The sequence below is a fragment of the Magallana gigas genome, chromosome 3 (assembly GCF_963853765.1).
Source record: "Magallana gigas chromosome 3, xbMagGiga1.1, whole genome shotgun sequence".
Classification (NCBI taxonomy): domain Eukaryota; kingdom Metazoa; phylum Mollusca; class Bivalvia; order Ostreida; family Ostreidae; genus Magallana; species Magallana gigas.
Genome location: NC_088855.1, coordinates 40,495,394 through 40,509,080, shown reverse-complemented (window position 1 = coordinate 40,509,080; position 13,687 = coordinate 40,495,394). Strand labels below are relative to the sequence as shown.

Below are 13,687 nucleotides of genomic sequence, written 5' to 3'. Positions count from 1 at the left end.
TGGTCTTATGAAATATCGGCAGAATTCTGTCTTGTGAATCAAGCTGACCGGGAAAAAGACATTGTGAAGAAAATTAAACATCGATTTCATGGAAATGAACCTGATTGGGGATTCTTATCTTTTATTGACTGGAAATTGCTTGTTTCCATGGAAGAGGGATATGTGTCCAATGACTGGATAGAAATCAAGGTCAAAGTGTGGTGAATAAATACGAACACGGACAACAGGAAACCTATTTGTTTGTTGTTTTTTTGTATAAAGTCTGCTATGGTTTTACCCAATTCATAACAAATTCCTTGTTTCCATAGAAAAGGGATATGTGTCAAATGACTGGATAGAAATCAAGGTCAAAGTGTGGTTAATGAATACGAACACGGACAACAGGAAACATTATACATATATTACATGGCTTCGAGGGCGACATACCAGAATATTTGCCCCGAGGTGACAGGAAAGCCCTGGAGTGTTATGTCGCCCGATGCCGGAGGCAGAGGGCGACATAACACTCCAGGGCTTTCCTGTCATCGAGGGACAAATATTCTGGTATTGTCGCCCGAGAAGACATGTAATATATGTTATATAACATTTTTAAACAAATCAAACTCGGGTTATCAACATATTTATTTACATGTAATTCACAAGGCAGAGGCAAATGTTTTTAAAACACTCACGCTTGAGTTTATCACTTTTGTCGTAATTGCCGAATTTTTTTCATCAATTAAACTATCGAGTTCATCTGAATTTAGATGAACAAACCGCAGACGTTGGCCTGACATGTTTAAAATTCGCGGATCTGTTTACGTTTGCTTAGCAACTGGCTCGTTGAATTTCGAACCCGACGTAATTAATATGCAGAATTCTTGCACGCGATGGTGATATTACAGTTTCGGGAGGGCATTTTAACTATTTCCTGTGAAATATAACTGTTTCCGGGAGGGCAATATAACTGTTTCTGGTGTGATTCAGCAATTTTCAGGGCATAGTAATAAAATTATCTCATTTGTGACATAACGAAAAAACTTATTCAAAAATGGTATATATTCTGTTAGTTGTTTTTGTTTTTGTATAAGGTATGGCATGGTTTTACTTAATTCATAGCAAAATTGTAAATCACATGTGTTTTATACCATAAAATAAAGTTTTTAGTTCTTGCAATGTAACATTATTGTAAATCATGTATACTGCTTTCTACCGTTGTCGAATTGAGCAAATTTTTCCATGGCCGTGTTTATAAACCTTAAAATGAAAAAAATGACAATAACAAACCGTGAACCATCTCAAAAATCCATAAAACGAAATTCAAAGCAGAGCAACACGGACCTCAATATAGATAGAGGTAGGATCAGGTGCCTAGGAGGAGTGAGCATCCTCTAATGGCCTGTCACACCCTTATGCTCTTTATCGTAATCGGGGAAAAATCGGAAAAGTCCGTAGATAATTAGGTGATAAATTATGGTCAAAAATTAGTATGAAAAACGTTTGTCAGCATGCGACCCAGTGGTAGATTGTTTTTGCTGACAAGGTCGTTTATATATAGGCCCTACTGTTTCATTTTATTTTTGCATTATATCACAAGTTAAAATTGTGTTATAATTGCACTACCATTTTATAAACGAGTTGGATAAAGCATATAAAATTACTCAATGGTGGGCGTTTCTTATTAAAGGGACTTGGACACGATTTTAGATCAAAATTTTCTTTTTCTTTTTTCATGTATAATATGGTTTACTTGCTCATTTTGGATGATTGGCCAAAATTTGAACGTTATAAGACAAGTTATAAGAGAGATACAGAGGTAAGAAATCATTGTTATGTAAACAAACCTCGAGTCTTATATTTGTTAACAAATAATTTAAAGTATTTAATTACCATTTCTTTGACCAAATGAGTAATGGCAAACAAGGTTAACTGATACATTGTGTTCATAGATAATATGATAAATAGAAAAAAGCAACATTTGATTGAAACTTATACCAATTAAAAACATATGTAAACTAAACAAAGCTCAATCTTTGTTTACAAAACAAAGATTTTCAAACTCTGTATCTTGCTTATAACTCAATATTTTGACTTTCAAAAGTTGACAAAGCATTAAAAGTACCCATATTAACCATTTTATACATTAAAATTGGGAAAATAAAATTTTGAATTTTAAGCTCAAATCGTGTTTAAGTCCCTTTAAGACACAAATTAATTTTTCTTTTATTGTTTATGTAATTCATGTCAATGTATATTATCATACGAGGGAAATTATGACAACAAATATGATAAAATGTTAATGCGTTTAATGATGCTAAAGAAAGAACATTGTTTATTTTCTTAAATGTATATGCAATCCTACGTCTACAAGTTTGATTATCACGGTATACTCTGATAAAACACTCGCTGAGATTCTAATAGATGAATATGTTTAAACAGTACATGAGTAAGACAAAATTGGCAATCATGATATGGTTGATGTTTCGAGAAAAGAAATAAAGGAAAAGGCGTTTTAGGAAGGGTATAGAGAATAGATGCTTTCACAAAGTAAAACTGATCTTATTTTGACTACAACAATTCTTTGTAATTACGTAAACACGTGATTTATAATTATAGAAACAACAATATTTGACCATTTTAGGACTGTAATAAATCTTACAACATAACCTTTTGAAAGAGGTTTTTGTTTTTGGATACATAACAAATAACAAATAAATAACAAATAGTTTCAGTATAATAAATATCATATTAAAAATAGCTAAAAAAAGGAAAAAATATTAATTTACTAATACGATCAATTTTGGTCGGATTGGATAATTCAAAGAATACATTTTTGAAATTGTCAAAGAGTTACTGTCAGTTAAGAGCTAGAGGAAGAATAAAGTAGTATGTATTAAACAATTTAAAATAGTTTATTAAAATTCTAACAAAGTATTGCTGATGGTGATTGTGTTAACATTGAAAAATATGTAAAAACTTAAAACAGCAAACGAAAATTCTACATGTTTCACACTAAAGTCAAAAGCCCAATTGGAAAATATTCAAAATAATTTTGTTTATTTAAAAAAGAACAGACCAGAGACAAATAAATAAATAATGGCCATGGGAAGTTAATAAAAGTAAGATATGGCCAGAAATTAGTCCTGACGTTTATCCCATTTCATTTGTAACAAGTAACAAGGCACTGTTTTCTGGTGACAAAAAGTAACATTACCTATGACAAAACTGATTATTTTCTTTTCGCTGGATGGTTTAATTTCATCCAGTAACAATGGTTACAACTATATTCTATTGGTGACAAAACGTAACGAGCCTTTTTCTGTTTAGCTGGGTTCTTATTTTATTTTGGTTACAAGGGTTACAGCTATATTCTATTGGTGACAAGAGGTAACATAGGTGACAAGCAAGAGGTAACATAGGTGACAAGCATTTTTCTGTTTAGCAGAGGGTTTATTTTGTTTGGTTACAATTGTTACAGCTATATTCTCTTGGTGACATAGGGTAACAGTGGTGACAGTCATTTTCATGATTTACAGGATGTCTTTTTTAAATTGGTTACATTGGTAACAATGGTTACAATGGTTACCATAACCCTAACTCTAAACTAACCCTTACCTCTAATCCTAACTCTTACCCAAACCCAACCCTAGCCATATTTTGTAACCAAAGTTACCAGTAGTCACTGTAGCCTGTCACAAGTACAACAAAGTTTGAAAATCATTCATACTAGTATTCAAGCATTGTTACCGATGTAACCAATGTTACTGGTTACAAATACAAAGGGGTAAAATTCAGGACTAATTTCTGGCCATGTATGATACAAAGTACACTTACTCTTTTGTAATGAATATTCTAATCTAGTGTAATACAGAGTTGAAGTAAATATCGGTTGTTGTCAGTGAACAATGCGAAACTTAATTAAAGTGACACGGTGACCTAAAAAGAGATGTTTAGCTTTCTGATTAAGACAACGAAAATAAGAAGAAATGTAAGAATGTTGGTCATACCGGAGGTTTTACACATTATAAGCCATCACTTATCAGTTGACAAGTCGTCAAAACTCATCCAGAATTACACATATAAACTAAACAAGTTGTTTTGAACACTGATTTGAGTGTCAAGTGATTGCACTCAACAGTGAGTTTGACGCACTGAAAAAAGATAGTTATTTGATGTCTGTAGTAAGAAAAAGTGCGTCTTAATAAATAAACATATAAAATTAATTCTAAAAGGTGTTTAGAGGCCGCTTGCTAATGATATGAACCACGCTACAGTATTAATTTCCCTGCGCTTGCGTGGCTATGAAGCGGAAGGGAAACTCAATATGTAAGTGGTAGCCAAACGATAAATTCTATTTTCTTCATTTTAATTGGGTTTATTTACTTTTAGGCACTGAAATTTTTCAAACGTTAATCCTTTCATATGATATATTAAATACTAGTATTTGTGGAAATCGTGCATACATTCAATATTAGATCAAATAATGGGTTTGTGCGTAACCATGTCTCTGTAACAATAGCAATTGTGAAATAATTTCTGTTATATTATTTACTCCATCGGCAAATACTACGAATGTTACAATTCTACGACTGCAGGCAGTCCTCTTGCGTTTGCTCTGTAAGTAAATACAAACCTATGTAGTGTGAAAATGTAACGTTAAATCATCAATGCGATTATTGGATAACATTGTTCCACTACTGATTTTTCAAAAAGTACAAAAATGTTCATCATTACTTATTCAAAAGATATGTTAATAATCCGATCAATCATTATAAACTTAACAAATTGTAATGTATCCACTTAAAATTTTTATTAGATGTGATAGACGAATATCAGCGTCTATATATGTATTCAAGAGAATGTTATCTGTAAGAGTGGTGAATTCGCCCCATTAATATAAAGTGTTTTCAGATTTCTCTAACAAAGATCTACGTTGCATGCCACTTAAATTGTATTAAACTATCTCCTGTCCGTAAGCGTTTGATCAATTAAATATAGTAACCATTATATAATTTACTAGTATATATATATTTTATAAATTCCAACCTTCGAAAATATTAATGAAGGTAAGATATCGAATTTCAATACTTATGTAGTTGACCAAGAAGTTGCTGTGAACATATTAAAATCACACCTTTGATTCCAGCTATCAAATTTTGACGGCATCCACATGGTGACATCGCCATTGTCACCTGACCATTCACTGATGCTAACTCGTGAGTCACCTGTTAAAATATCAGTTATATTTCAAATTGAAACTTAATTCACATTTGTTCTAAAAGTGTACGTCACAACATTACATAGCCATCTGTTTTATTTTGTCGGGATAATGATAAATAATTTACAAATAAAACAATTGACAAGTCTTACAATAAACATATTTTATATGTAGCAGAACAAAGCTAAATCAATAAGTTTTTTTTTCAAATTACCTATAGCCCTTTTAAATATTTTTCAATTTTTGAAAATAAGATTAAATGAAGAATAATTTTAAAAAATGAACTAGAAAATGTTAACATTGTATGGTGTTTTCTTTTCTTCCAGTTTTTAATGATTACAGTGGTTAACGAAACCACAGTGTTCATCATTATTCATTATGTTAAAGCTGAAGACGTAAAAAGCATTGTTCGCCATATTTCTCTTTCATCGCCGCTATCCTACAAACCTATACGTGTATATAAGACACAGACAACGAAACAGTTTCGATGTAGATGTCTCACCAGTGTGGACGTTCATCTTGCATCGTCAAGTAACTCGGTCGTAATGAAATATGAATGAAATTTTACACACTCTTTCCAAGCCAGTACGATACTAGCATCATAAATTTTAAAGAATTTAGCTCAAACCGTGACCATGTTTATTAATTAAAACGAAGTGATCAGACTTACGTCTATCGGTGTCGGCCTTCTCATAATTTTCTCCCTTCTCAAAATGAACCTTTTTGCCATCGCAACTGTGTTGACAAAAAATATAACATGCATGTATATTTATACAAAAAGTAACAATAAGTCATCTTATTGCAATAATAAACTGGGATATATTGAGCAATTAAAATACCTTGTACAGAGTCCTCTTTTTGAGAACACATAGCCATATTTGCAATAACGGTACAGGCCAATAACAGCAGCTCCGAGCAAAATGACCAACAATGTCATCAGTGCTGCAAACCATGCCACAGTTTCTGGGTCGTCAAAGAAACTGTTGCTGGTTCCCGGTACGACATTCACCGTAACCGTCACGGATGACTGCCTGTTTCCTTTGTCCGTGGCTTTTATGAGAGTGAGCAGTTTTGTGCCATTTTCGAAATGTCTTAGAGATTTTGCAGTGGTTAATAGTGCATTACCGTCGATGTCAAAATACTGATGGTCCAGTATCGGTTCGATGTGGTAGCTGATTTGGTTGTACGTAGGTCCAAAGTCGTCGTCCAGCGCGGTGATGTAAGCTACCGATGACGTCACGGGAACATCGTAGATCACGGTCACGTGATACTGATTGCTTGGGAAATACGGCGTCTTGTTGTTTGCATCCGATATATTGACTGACAAAGTGGTGGTACCTTATCACAAAGGATAATGAAGACATTCAGTCAAGGTACAAAATTATGATGCCCAACCAAGGCCAGAAGATTTATAAACTTTAAATAAGGAAGCACGATCAATATAATCTTGTCCACCTTTATTAACTATCTAATTTAACATTGTACGTATATGTGACTTTTAAATTGGATTTTAAAAGATATCGATGATGAAATATTTTGCTTTTATAAAAAAAAAACATATATAAATGTAACGACCGCCCATTGAGCGTTTGGTTGATAAAACATTTTGCGACAAAACCCGTAACTATCGCGATATAACGAAAAACTTAAGCGAAAGTAATAAAAAAAAAACAATGAATAAACACACAAATTTTGAAATAATTGTTTTACTTTGGTTAAATTATAAACGCGAAACATCCGCGATAGAACACCTTACTTAAATTAACCAATGTCAATATCGTTGAGGGTTTTATTTTTGATAACAATTACATGTATATTGATTGTTTATTCGCAGACACTTTGCAATTATTCGCAAAAGTTCCGTGGGCTTTTTCGCAAATATTTTGCGTTTCATATAAAGAAATTCTATTTAAAGCTATGAAATAAACTCAGCTCATCGATAAGACCCAACACTGACCGTTAGGAATAGCCCAGGCAAAATGTTCATTAACATAGAATTGTTGCACTGCGATAAAAATGTGAAATCGGGGGGGGGGGGGGGGGGGGGGTTGACAGAAAATGAACCATGCAGTTAAGGTATACCACTTGTTCCTTGAGTATCCACTGCCGCGATGATAAGAACAACAGAGGGTTGCATTGATTCAGGCTTGTCCACGATGTAGTCTGTCTGAAACTGTAAAATCCCAGTGCTGGCATCGATGCTGAACCGTCCGTAGTCATCCCCACCCGCTATCTTGTAGGTCCACGTGTCTCCTGCGTCTGGGTCGCTGACCACAAACCCAGGATCTGCGAACTTACTTCCCGACTATCACAGAAATTATATATATACAAATATGTATATGATACTTTAAATAAATACCGGTCTAATAACTAAATAATATTTTGCAAAGTAAAAAAGAAACAATTTTGTGGGTTTATATGCTTATGACAGTAAAAGCTTTAAAGCTTTCCTTTGATGGATCTGTAAATTGATCAAAAACAGTTCTCTCATAACTTACTTTTGCCTCATCACGTGAAACGTGGTAGACTTGATGAGCAAACTCGGGTGGTTCGTTTCTAGATTGTACGATGATGCTTAATGTTGCCTTTGGGGCCGATGCTTTCCCATCGTTAACCGTAAAGGAGAATTTGTATAAAGCAATATCAGCTCCAAAGTCTAAAGCTTCGATGACAGAAATCTTTCCAGCTGAATTTAAAAGACAGTGACGATTATTTTTTTTATTAAAAGAATAGAGAAAAACGATTAGAAAAGGGTCTTATTGAGATAAAACAAAGCAACAAACTTGTTTCATCCATTGAAAATTTCCACATAGTTTCCACTGGACCATACTCATATTGATAACTCAGAGCATCGCCGTCTGCATCCGACACAATGGCGGTAAATATCACGGTTCCTACGGCAACAGTTTTGGGTACATTGACTGTCTGGTCCAAATTGCTTACGACAGGAACGCTGTTCACGCCTATTCAAAAATATTATTAAAAATATTATTTTTGCTAAACCCTGGTATTACCAATTTAAAATTGTCTTATCCATCTTAGAGGATGAAAAATCAATTTCCTTTAGCCTTACCAGTTACCAGTATTGTTAAGAGCTTATCTGTGACTGTTCCATACTTGTCGGAAACGACAATGTAAAGATTGTAGGAGAATTTGGAGGCGTCCTTGATACTTGTTTTTAAGAAAATGTGCCCCGCTGAAATTAAATACAGAGAAAAGATTTGAAGTATAGAGAAACATTATTTTATGATTTTCCGAACTTGAAGATATTGTGAGTAGTATACATACATTGACTAATGGTGAACGGGCATTTTGTGCAGTAGTTAAGGGAGTGAGTAAGTTGATCGTTCTCGTGGTCAGTGCTGTTCACAGCGAACACAATAGTTCCCACTGACGTACTGCTCGATATGGTGATCACATCTGTTATAATAATAATGAAATGATAAGTAATAGAGAAGTAAATGAATCAAAATATGTATTTTAATTGCAGTATCATTGTACGTAGGTGATTTAGTATTTTTAAAACCATTTGCTCAATTTAACATTCAATAAATTGCAATTGGGTATTCATCGATTTCGGTTTAGTTATATGTATACTGTAGCTGTCATTAATTTCGAGAAAAAAAGAATCTTCTAAAATATAACTTACTTGGTAAATTATGAACCACTGGTTCCGAATTCTTGATAAGGTATACAAACAATGACTCCGAGACGGTATTTATGGAATCTGTGCAGTCTACCACAACTTCGAAAGAAGAGTTGCTGTCATAGTCAAAATTTGGAGATGCTAGAGAATACACGCCAAAATCTGAAAATAATATGATACAACTCTGAATCAAATTGCTTTTCTGTGCATCTATTAAGTGGAAAAAAACATAACTTATTAGATTATCAAGTCAGACCAAAACTTTAGTTGTAACTCACCAGCTGTCCCAGAAATGTATTTTACGAGAAAAGGTGCACCTTCTGGAGAAGTGGTGTTGAGGGAGCACGTGACTGTATCACTTCCGGTCTCATTTCGTAGTGTCAGGGCATATAAGAGAGTTTCATGTTGGATAGATTCGGATACATCGACAGACGATGGAAGATTTAGGATCTCGGGAGGCTAACATTGTGAGAAATCAATATAAGAACATCTAAGTTGACATTTTTATAATAATTTTGTTTAATGTTTAAAAGGTGCAAAACGTTGTCTCACCGTGTTAATGACAGTAACAATCAGATTCTTTTGTTGACTTCGGCCACATGGGTCTGTAATCTCGATAGTGACCGTGTATGTCCCATGATTCAGAACATCTCCGGTATAGATTTCACCTGCAAGTATGATTAGTGCATCAGTACATCACCATCGTTATACATGTATTTATTAGATTAATCAATAATGATGATTAACTTTGTGATTATGTACATGTATATTCTGTTGATCTTTGGAAATAATATTTCCTCCCTATAGCTGGACCTTACCTGTAGCAGAATTCAGTGTGAATTCTGGGGCGTTGTTCTTCTGAATAGTAAGGTAGGGAATATCTGCGGCATTGGGATCGCTATAGCTGACAGTATATACATAAGTTCCTATAGCGACAGTGTCCAGGACTGTTACTGTCTGCGGAAGGTTGGTAAAGTACGGTTTTGAAGCTGTAATGTAAATAAGCAGCGATATCATTCAAGGCCTAGTAGATATATTCAGTATATAGCTATTTTAGTTATGTTACACGGGGTAAAAACTGTTTCGATTGGTCATTCTTAAACTTGATTTGATGAGCTTAATGCAACATTTTAATGATAAAACTAATGAATGGCAAACCTCAAATGAATATAACCGTGATGTCCTATTCTTTTTAAGAAGTGTAACTAACGCCGCTGACTTGTTTTGACTATAATGTTGTTGATACAATTTGCAAATATTTTTCGAATTGTTGTTAAATTGTGCAGGTACTCACAGTCGGCCACAGAGAATTGTATGGCGTAGTTTCTGCCCGTAATGTACGGTGTGTTCAAGGTGTAGGTACCCCCTACAGAAAATCCCGGCACCCCCGACAACTGGATGTTCTGATCTACCGTAGTTATGGAGTAGGGGATGATGTCGTCACCACTTGAGTACCTGAAGAACATTAAGTTTGACTTAATTAATAAACATAATTTTATGATCTATAGTTATTTCTATAAAGATTGATACACAATGATCACTGCAACGCGGGTTGTTTATTATGTATTTTTGTATTTTGTCGTTTTATTGATTGGATAGCATTTATCTAATATCGGATGCAAGTACAAAAGAAAGAAATAATCAACTTATTAATTTTCAAATTTGTTCTTACCAGCCAATGACGTCATTTTTTTCTATCAAGATGTCATTGCCTGTATACACAGTTAACGTTGCATTCACTGAAAATAAAATAAAAGAATACAAAATATTTTGTCAATCTCATACTATTTTAATATCTACATGTAGTAAAATCCGTTTAATAATAGTATTGTTGAAATATTAAGACCTTGTTTCGAGGCGTTGTGTAGATTATCTATAGATAATTTATACCTACTTCAGAAAAAAGTAGGCATCTGGGTGACTAAGACTATATTATATAGGCATCAACACCTTCTGAAGTCGTACCTTCTGGAACATAGTAGTTAAAGGTGTGGGTCAACTCGTAGACATTTGGTGCCGTTTCCTTCCAGACTTGAAAATCAATCAATCCATAGTTGCTGCTCCAGAACTTCACTCTTGACAGACTTCCACAGCATGAAGATCCGTAGGCAGGGATGATGTATTGACAACCTACAATGTATGATTTTTGACCCGTAGTCTTTTACAGGAGACTGATAACATGAAATATGAAAATATGTTGTATAAAAGTCAAGTTGACCAACTAAATTTTCTCCAATGGCATGATGCCAAAAGAATAGCTCGGTCTATAAAGTATCATTAAGTCCATAACCTGACTCTCCGACTCAAATAGTAAAGAATGACCGAATAAAACTGCAGATGAGGTCAGTTTTTATCAAATTAGGTTTAAATTCTTTGTAATTATCCTGGATATTCAAAATAAAAGAGCTTAATTTTTTCAGCGTTTTAACGTTTGATATCATTATTAATGACATTACAGTATCAAACAACATTAACGTAGCTCGCGGGTTTGCTGACGTCACAATAGGATTCGACGTAAAGAGTTGACCGTCATAGCAAACTCATACATTTCATTTAGAAATAACAAATGATCTTTAGAAACATAAAATGAAATATTTCAAAAAGCTAAATTGCAGTTTATACAAACATTTATAATTATCAAGTGCTAAAAATTTAAAGATGACATACACTGTCGCATTGAATGCTATAAGGTATGAGTGTGCGTTGGAACTCTTTAATCTAATTTATGTTTAGACAAGTACATTGTAAATAAATTGAACCGTATGCATTAACTTCGCTCGTTTCACAATTATGAATTCTGTATTTTCAAATACCGATCTAACTATTAAAATTATTTTGGCTTTTAATATGTATCGTATGCGATTACAAACTTGTTTATATGGCAATACTTGTATGGTAATTATTTTTGCATTGAATGCATGACTGGCTCATTGAAAAGAAAAGTAGTTATGTTTCTTCTCTTCACAACCTTACATTAATTCCCTTTATGCATTCGAAAACATTCATAATAATGTTAATTAGATTTGCATGTTCTAATATGTGTTAATCAGCTAGTCTGGTCAACCAGTGCATTTTCATATTTGGTTCTCAGAAGAAAGAAATTGATGACGTCGGGCTAACGTCGTGATAAAAATATAGGATTTTGTGAAATCTTTTAAATCTTTAAAGTTGTTTTACGAAAAATTGGCCGAGAACACATATTGATTTTTTTTTTATGAACTGATTCAAAATTATCTCTTCTGTTATTGTGTTGAGTATAATTAAGTTCGTCTAGATCGTTTAAAAGTTTGGAGCATAGTTTTGAAATGCGGTTTTCGACTAATATATGCATTTTACTATATATTTCATTGAAATGGCGTTGCTTGATTTTATCAGCGACACTGTGTTTGAAACACGATAACATTATAACTATGCAGACGAATCTCAAATAAATTTTAGAAATAAATCTCTGAAACCTATTGATCACGCGGACAAATTTTCAGGGTAGGTTTTCTCGCAAGCAGTAAACCCGCGAACTACCTTAATATACTGATTAAATAAGATAAATCTCTAATAAACGTAGTCTTCTTAATAAGGTCACGTGATGAGATGCTACAAAGTCAGGCACGTAGCATCGTTTTTGAAAGTGGGGGGGGGGGCAAAAAAAATAAGGGAAATTTAAAGTTTCCAAAAATCTTCAAAATCCTAATCCGTGGGGGGGGGGGGGGGGGGGGGAGGGGGTTTACTCAACTATACTTCCAAAAAAAAATTCTTCTTTTCCAAAAATTTTTTCCCTCCAAATCATGAAATTCCTAATCCGTGGGGGGGGGGGGGGGTACCTTCAATTTGACTACTCATTTCCTAATTTTCATATCAATTTTTTACTAACTTCCAAAAAAGTGGGGGGGCCAACTCCATTATAATTCATTTTTTTATATGTAAATTTTAAAAAATTCGTTGCTGCGAGAAAAGATGGGGGGGCCCTGCCCCCCCCCCCCTGATGCTACGTGCCTGAAAGTAAACGCGCAAGTGCCCAAGAGATATTCTTACTTGAACAACTTTCTATCACGTCACTGTGTGAAGATGGATCGCCGCCGAAATTGCATGCACAGTCTGAAAAATGGTTATATAATCAAATGCATGAATGAATAAAAAAATATTTGAAATGAGAAAAAATATCGTTATGTTTCCATTCGGTGCAATTTAATTCATTCAGCAAAACGTAATGAAAAATAAAAATTTCCATTCACTGGGTTTCTTTTTCAATAAGTGTACAAGACTTCATTTGCAATGGGTTCAGTTTCAAACACTTGTGATTAAAGCTAAAGACACCAATACTTACCAACTTCAGCTGTAAAATATATTATTAAAAAGAATACACGAAGAAATATTATTCTCCTCTCAATCAATAAATTCATCTCTGACAGTGTGAATATTAATCTGATCGGACATTGCAAAAGGTGTTGAAGATATACTGGAACTCTTGTGACCTCTAAATTCAAATACACTAAATAATTTAAAAATTGTCCCCTATTAAAATGTATGATCTTTTGTTGTGGACTACTTATTTACTTGAACTTTAACTCCGCTTCTGGTTTGTTTTGTCCTTTGCAAGGACTGTTTATTTCTCAAGACGCCTTACCTCCGGCTACCGGAAGAAAGTGTCTTTAAAATTGGTACACTTTGTATTTACATATTCGACATGGTGGCAAGTCAAGTAAAAGTCAATCAAATAAAGATTCAAGTTTCAAAAGTCAAATTTGTATATTTAATTATTCTCATTATTTATTTTTCTCTACGAGATAGAGAGAAAGGGATAGAGAATGAGAACTAAAAGGTATAAAGCTGTAACACGTGTTGGTTTG

General features: G+C 33.7%; 1 protein-coding gene across 1 annotated transcript; it reads right to left on the bottom strand.

Moving 5' to 3' along the window:
* Positions 1–4,026: 4,026 nt before the first annotated feature.
* LOC105330158 (protocadherin Fat 3) lies at positions 4,027–13,331 on the bottom strand. Its single transcript, XM_066079773.1, has 18 exons — positions 13,165–13,331; positions 12,873–12,935; positions 10,809–10,973; positions 10,516–10,582; positions 10,138–10,298; positions 9,662–9,832; positions 9,396–9,511; positions 9,122–9,302; positions 8,847–9,005; positions 8,486–8,617; positions 8,271–8,393; positions 7,981–8,160; positions 7,696–7,883; positions 7,280–7,502; positions 6,037–6,535; positions 5,868–5,932; positions 5,114–5,204; positions 4,027–4,594 (listed from the first exon to the last, which is right to left on the bottom strand). The coding sequence occupies exons 1-18, from the start codon at positions 13,238–13,240 to the stop codon at positions 4,555–4,557; spliced, it is 2,700 nt and encodes an 899-aa protein (XP_065935845.1). The 5' UTR covers positions 13,241–13,331; the 3' UTR covers positions 4,027–4,554.
* Between the last annotated feature and the right edge of the window lie 356 nt (positions 13,332–13,687).

Coding starts and splice junctions, on each gene's coding strand:
- LOC105330158 (XM_066079773.1), bottom strand. CDS start 13,240: ATGAATTTATTGATTGAGAGGAGAATAATATTTCTTCGTGTATTCTTT. Junction 12,936..13,164: donor ATATTTTACAGCTGAAGTTG/GTAAGTATTGGT, acceptor ACCATTTTTCAG/ACTGTGCATGCAATTTCGGC. Junction 10,299..10,515: donor AAAAATGACGTCATTGGCTG/GTAAGAACAAAT, acceptor AATGTTCTTCAG/GTACTCAAGTGGTGACGACA.